Source organism: Rousettus aegyptiacus, unplaced genomic scaffold, assembly GCF_014176215.1.
Source record: "Rousettus aegyptiacus isolate mRouAeg1 unplaced genomic scaffold, mRouAeg1.p scaffold_m13_p_16, whole genome shotgun sequence".
NCBI lineage: Eukaryota > Metazoa > Chordata > Mammalia > Chiroptera > Pteropodidae > Rousettus > Rousettus aegyptiacus.
Genome location: NW_023416291.1, coordinates 41,145,348 through 41,152,204, shown reverse-complemented (window position 1 = coordinate 41,152,204; position 6,857 = coordinate 41,145,348). Strand labels below are relative to the sequence as shown.

General features: G+C 49.7%; 1 protein-coding gene across 2 annotated transcripts; it reads left to right on the top strand.

Moving 5' to 3' along the window:
* Positions 1-911: 911 nt before the first annotated feature.
* On the top strand, positions 912-6,420 carry TMEM221 (transmembrane protein 221). Of its 2 annotated transcripts, XM_036233911.1 has the most exons (4): positions 912-1,418; positions 2,524-2,609; positions 4,954-5,184; positions 5,848-6,420. In XM_036233911.1, exons 1-4 carry the CDS (start codon positions 1,099-1,101, stop codon positions 5,907-5,909), a joined length of 699 nt encoding a protein of 232 aa, XP_036089804.1. In that variant the 5' UTR covers positions 912-1,098; the 3' UTR covers positions 5,910-6,420. The 2 variants fall into 2 exon arrangements, with proteins under 2 accessions (XP_036089804.1, XP_016013275.1); XM_016157789.2 differs by lacking the exon at positions 5,848-6,420 and having other exon boundaries at positions 4,954-5,841.
* Positions 6,421-6,857: the final 437 nt, after the last annotated feature.

The following is a 6,857-nucleotide window of genomic DNA, read 5'->3' as shown; positions in this document are numbered from 1 at the left end:
CAAACATATCATGGTTCAAGAACATTCATAGCAGCACTAGTCACAAAAGGTGGAAACAACCCAAATGTGAACATAATGTGGTCTATCCATACAATAAAATATTACTCGGCCATGAAAAGGAATGAAACACTGACACACCACGACATGGATGAACCTCGAAAATGCTCTACTGAGTGAAGGAAGCCAGACACTATGGCCATATCGTATATAAATCCACTAATGTGAAATGTCCAGCACAAGCAAAAGCATAGAGACAGAAAATAGATTAGTGGTTGACAAAGGCTGAGGGAGGGAAATGGGAGTGACTGCTACTTGAGGACAAGGTCTCCTTTTGGGGTGATGAAAATATACCAAAACCAGAGGTGATGGCTGCACAACATTGTGAGTGCACTAAATGCTGCTGAATTGTTCACTCTAAAATGGTGAATTTATGTCATGTAAATTTCACCTCCATTTTTAAAACTTAAAAAAAAATAATGATGACCAAAAAAGTGCCTGTGGTTAGAACAAAGCCTAGCAGCGAAGGACAGGGATTCCTGTTGGGGATGGGTTTCCAAGAAGACCTCACATAGGAGGGGACATTTCTGAAAATCCTTGAAAGAAGGTGACCAATGGAAATTACTATTGCAAGGTCTACAGGTAGAACCAAATATCAAAGTGAATTAAAAACTTGTTCAAGATTCTTTTTTAAAAAAACAACAATAAAACAGATGAAAAAAGAAGGCAGCAGTGGGGAATAATTTAATGAGTTTAGGGACCTGTGGGGCTCCTAGATGGGGCCACCAAACACTTGCCCCTCTAGGGGCTCCTCCGCCCCTTCTCGGCCCCGCCCCGCGCCGGCCCCGCCCCCAGCACCTGGAGGCCGGGAGGGGGCGCCCTCAGGGTCCAGTGTGGGAGGAAAAAAGACTTTGTCCTAAGTTTTCGCGGAGTTTCATCCTTCCCACTGCGACTGGCACCCCGAGACCCCTGCAGCTCCCAACTTTCAGACACCCCTGCGACCCCGCCTCCCTCTGGACTACCGGAGTTCCCCCAACCTCCTTGCTCCTCGAAAATCTCACAGACTCCTCCACTGCCCCCAGGCTCCGCAGGACCCCTGACATGGCTCGCTCGTACGGCAGCCGGGTGCTGGCCGCGATGATCCTGCTGGGCGTCCCAGCAGCCGTGCTGGCGGCGCTGGGCGCGCAGCTGCTGTTCCAGCTTCAGGCGGGCCGCGCGGAGCTGCGGGGACCGCGGGCCGACGGGCTGGACCCAGAGCTGGGCGCTGGCCCGGGGCTGCCTGAGGACGCGGCTGGGGCACTGTTGCCTCTGGCCGCCGCGCTCGCCGCGCTCGCCCTGGTGCTGGGCCTCACTTGCCTGCTGCTTGCTGCACTCTGCGGCCACCTGGGCGCCGAGCTGGCCAGGGGGCCCGGTCCAGGCAGGTAGGAGGACTGGCCCCTCCGCCGGGCCGGCGGCTGGGCGAGCCCTGGCGAGCCGCTGCCCTTCTCTGGGCGCCAGGTTGAAAAAGAACTTCCCTCCCTCCCTTCCATCCGTTCCTCCCATCTCTTTATCTTCTCTCCATGCCTCCCTCCCTCCATCCTTCCTTCCCTCTCTCCCCTTTTCTTCCATCCTTGCCTCCCATCCTCTGTTCCATATTAGTTGAAAATTTACAGCAGGTGCCACCACTCCTGCATCCGACCCCCACCCCCCGCCCCCATTTTACAGATGTAGCAAGCAAAGTTCAGAGAGGGCCTGGGGTCAGCTAGCTCTAGTGTTAAAAGCGCTTGTCATTTATGGAACATTAAGCTCTAATTGCAGAGACCCGGGAGGAGGTCGCTGCACTGGTGGGAAGTGACTGACGTTGGCAGCTCTCAGAGCCTCCATTTTCTGATCTCACGGGTCTGGAGAAGGGACAGTGCAGAACACTGAAGGATATGGCACCGTGACAGACCCAAAACTAGGTCCTCAGTCAGTGTCAGCTCTTGGGAATCTGTTTCTATTATCATTGGTAGCAAGTAAACCACAGTTTCTCCCAAATAAGATTATGGCCTGTAAAATAATGGAAGTGAGGTATCTAGCAAGTGTCTGTACATAACAACTACTTCATGAGTGTTGGATGTTTGAATGGACGGATGTATATGGATGGGTTATAGGAGAGAGGAATGGATGGTGGATGGATGGGTGGACAGGTGGATGGTTAGTTGGATCAGTGGATGGTGAATGGGGGATGGACAATGGGTGGATGGACGGGTAGGTGGGTGATGAATGGATGGATTAATGGATGGATAGATTCATAGGGTTAAATGGATGGGTGGCTGTTGCTTGAATAATCAATGGATGGATGGTAAATGGTGGTAGACATTTACCTGGAAGGATGGATGAGTGGGTAGATGGACTAAGAGATGGACATTTGGGTGGATGGATGGTTGGATCCTCACGTAGATCTCATTTTCCCCAGAGCCACGCCACTCCGTCCTTCTTCTCCGTGGCCTTCCCCAACCAGCTTACTTCCTGAGCCCTTTTTCTTCCTGCCCCCCTCTTTCCCAGGTCTGACTGGTTTCTCTATGACTGCCGCCTCCTCAGACACGTGGCCCTCGGCCTCTTCTGCTGCGGGGTCTCAGTCTACTTAGCAGGTTTGTGCTGGGGAATAGGACATGGAGTATAGGGCCTTGGGTTGAGGTGGCCAGGGGTAATGGCCCTATAATTGGGATGGGCTCTGGAGTCACCCTGCCTGTGTTGCACTCTTGACATTTTATTGCTCTAAGACCTTGGGAAAATTCTCCTGTGACTCAGTTTCCTCATCGGTACAATGGGATAACTGTTTGTTACCTTATAGAATTGCTGAGAGGATTCTGAGTTAATCCCCCCAAAAGCCCACGGATGGTATCTAGTGGGGGGGTTCCATAAATGGTACTTATCTTCAGAACACTTCTGATTCATCAGTTTTCTACATTTGGTTTGAACAAAAGTTTCTATGTCCTTGGTGATTTCTAGAGATAGTATTTTGGAGGTCGGCCTTAGCAAAAACTGTTTGGGTTGCAAATATCAGAACTTCCAGCTCAAGAATGACTTAAGGGGGGAAAAATGCTTTATAAACTAGAAATGCAAGTTTAATCCCAAAACATAAGTGGAGTAAAAATAATCAGCTGAGTGCCAGAGGACACTCCACACTGTCTTTCCTTCCCTGACTTATAATAACTTTTCTTAGATCAATATTCTCTCACCCACACCTGCTGGTAAAAGCATCAAATCATCAAGTTTCTTTAAAGAGATTCCTGACATCTTATAGTTTGTTGTTGTCTTGAAAAATGTGATGATGGTATTCGACCCCATGCTGAGTCATATCAGATCCTTGGCAGCCCAATAAACAACTGTTTTACTGGAAGAAAAAATATTCAACTGAATGAAAAACAGGAATTTACTATCCCTTTTTTTTTCTTAGTCTCATAGAAATAGAAGTTTAAAAGATCTATTTAAAATATGTATTTATGAGATGTGAGCCTAGGGCTCATTGTAGGAATTTGTATATAAAATTCAGAGAACTCTGCATAACTTTTGTTGTTTGACTTAATAAAATGCTCCAGATGTAGGGTTTTGGTTTTTTTTTTTTTTCTTAGAGAGTGGGTGGGGTGACTCATGTATCTGGAAAGGTCAGGGGTTGTTGGCCTCAGGTGTAGCTGGTTCCAGGTGCTCAGATGAGGTCATCAGAAATCCTCTTGCTTCACCTCTTCACCTACTGTCCCCTGAGAAAGATGCCTCATTTTTGACATAATACCTACAACTTTCAGCCTTTTCACTAGATGACAAAAATGTTGGCGACTTGGAGAATAAAATGTCCTCATTCTAAAATAGGAGGAAACTCACAAAGGGCAGGAAAAGGTAATCATGTCAGCCTCATTAAGTGTTAAATTAAGAATTCATTCAACTCCCATTTAGATTTTTTTTGAGGTTAGGTGACCTCACTCAGCAAGAATTCCCCAGCATGTCCAGCCAATCCTCCATTCATTGCCAACCAGATCCAAAAGAATAATTATAAAGACCTTTTCAAAAATGTTTAGAGCAAAAAAAAGTCCTTGGCTTCACTTTAATGTCAGACATGATGCAGTGTGGATCTTTAAAAGCAAGTGTGCAGAGCCAGAGAAAATAATAAAAACAGTCCACATAGAGCCAAGAAGACCTCTGTCAGCTCCAGGCTTTTCTCCTACCAGTCCCCCAGGGGCTGCAGTAAGAAAATTCTTCCATCCCCCAAGCAAAAGTCCCAGGGTTGAATCTGATTGGCTGAGCTTTGGGTCATGCTATAGCCCTGAACCAATTGCTACAGTCAGGGGAAGCAATTATCTGATTGGCTAATCCTGTACCATACACTGTACCATCACTGATGCCACAGGGGTGGGTCAGAGCTCCTAGACTGGCTACAAGGGTAGGGGTAGGGACTGGACTAGCCGACCTCAATGGGGGCTGATTCTGCACCCCAGGGGACATTTGGCACTATCTGGAGACTTTTTTGGTTGCCAAAACAGGGCAAGAAGAAGGTACTACTGGTATCTAGTGGGTAGACACTGCTAAATGTCTTATAATGCATAGGACAGTACCTAGTAAAGAATGATGCTAACTAGATGCTGGGCAGAATGACAAGTACAAGTCTTCAAGGACAGGTCACCAACCATCTTGTTCAGATCAGCAAACCAAAACCAGAAAGGGCTGTGATTCACTGAAGGCCAATCACAGGAATTCAGAAAGCCTGAGATCTCAGTTGTTTTCATTGTGGTAAAATACACATAAATATAAAATTTAACCTTTTATAGTAAAATTGACGTCATGATGATGTATTTGTAAGGTGTGAGAGGGTTGTAAGGCAATCCATGTGCCTAGTAAGTTAACCATTTTGAATGCCTGTCCCCTGTTTGGGGAGCTCTCCCAGGGCTTGGGGAACAAGCATTTGTTGACTGAATAAATGAGAAACATTTCCTTCCCCAGCACTGTCTATCTACGCCCTGCTGCTCTTCGAGATTGAGACAGGAGCAGCAACCGCCTCCATCCTCGGCTTGGGCGCCCTGACCCTGGTGGCTGCACTGACCCACACTCTGCTCCGGGCTGCCCGGGCCACCCGCCGTGGCCTGCATGAACTGTCCCCACCACATTTTGAAGATGACCCTGTCCGCCCCGCTGAAGTCTCAAAGGCCAGCCCCAGGGCTCAGCCCCAGCAGGGTACTCACCACCGAACCCCCTATTCATTCCACCTAGAACCTGGGGACACCCTCAGAGCCACAGTCACTTCCACAGCACCTGCAGCCATGGGGGGAGGCTGGGAGAGCAGTCTGCCTGAATCCCGAATGCACCGGATGCTGTCAACTGGTGGGGGTCACTGGGAAGGGGTCACCCACGAGATGCGCAGTATGCTGAGCCACAAGCCAGGGGGTTCGGGGAAGGACTCCACACTGGTGTAAGCCTAGGGATAAAGGATAGAGAACTGGTATCAGGCAGCAGGAAGAGGACTCTATAGAGATAGGTCCAGGATCAGCCACAGTAGGAGTATAAATTGATTCCTCTTTCAGTTCACAGCATCCCTGGATTTGTCCTCAAGTTTGCCACATGGCACAAGATGGCTGCCAGGGCTCCAGCCTTCATCTCCTCACTTGGAGGGAAGGGCGTAAACCAGGGCTGGTTCAGTATCTTTTGGAAGCCTTCCTAGGAGGTCTTGGGACCCTTCTGCTTATACCTCACTGACCAGAACAAAGTTATATGGCCACACTTTGCTGCAGGGGAGGCTGGGAAATATAGCTGTGCAGATGAAATGAAGTTCTATGATAGGCATGAGGGGAGGGTGGGGCTTAGGCAGTAGCTTTCTAAATGTCTCCGTCCGTTTTACAGATGAGGAAACCGAGACCCAGAGAGGGGCAGTGACTCACCAGGGGTCCCCCGGCCAGTACTGAGCATCAGAATCAGGATTCGAACCTGGGTCCCGTAACCCCCATGCTGCTGACAGTGCAAGTCTCTGCGACTTCTTCCAGGCTGTGAGCATTTGAAACCTGTGTGTGCAGAGCTCAGAGCAGCCCGGGGCCACAGCATCCCTGGAGGGCTGCACCCAGACTCCCGGCTGTGAGTCCAGGGCTAAAATCTTCACCACTCTGTATCTCAGTTTCCTTGTCTATAAAATGGAGATGGAAGGGGTCCCTCTGCCTAGGGTTCTCATGAGATTCCGTGTAAGCCATTCTGGGAGCCTGTGTACAATTCATGTCCTCAATTCATGTCGGCTTGTGCTGCTGTCAGTTGAGATGCCTGGTGGCAGGAAAAGGAGGGGTTGATGGCCAGCTTCTGGGGCTCATGGAACTGACAGAGCTGTGGAGAGAATAGCTGGGAGCCTCAGAGGTCTCCAGAGGCCCTGGCCCCACTCCCTTCTGGCAGAACCCACAAATAAACTCCAACCTTCACTATGTCCTGTCACTTGGGCCACACCTGAATGTGCGGCGTGGTCAAACCCACTTGAGGTGAGAGGATGGGGTGACAGAAATGGAGGTGGGGAAGGCAGGAGTTGGGGGCAGAGGAAATACCCCTTGTAGACCTCAGTCTGGGACCTATCTCCCACAAATCTTCATGCTTATCAATTTCACTGGGGATGGAGATGGCCTTACCCTCCACCCCTACCCCAAATGGACACATGTCCCCTAAAATCTTCCAGCCTGTGTCTTCCCGGGCCACATAGGGACTCTGGGGCCCAGGGGGCAGAAGAGGCTCAGCCACACAGTGGCTTGAAGCCCCCCTGGGACCCTTCCCAATGAGCGGAGAAATGACACAACCCAGAAGGGGCGCTGGTTCCCAAGCCTGACCATGGGTAGTGACCCAGGTGATCACAGACCTGGGTGCCCCAACAACCTTGAATG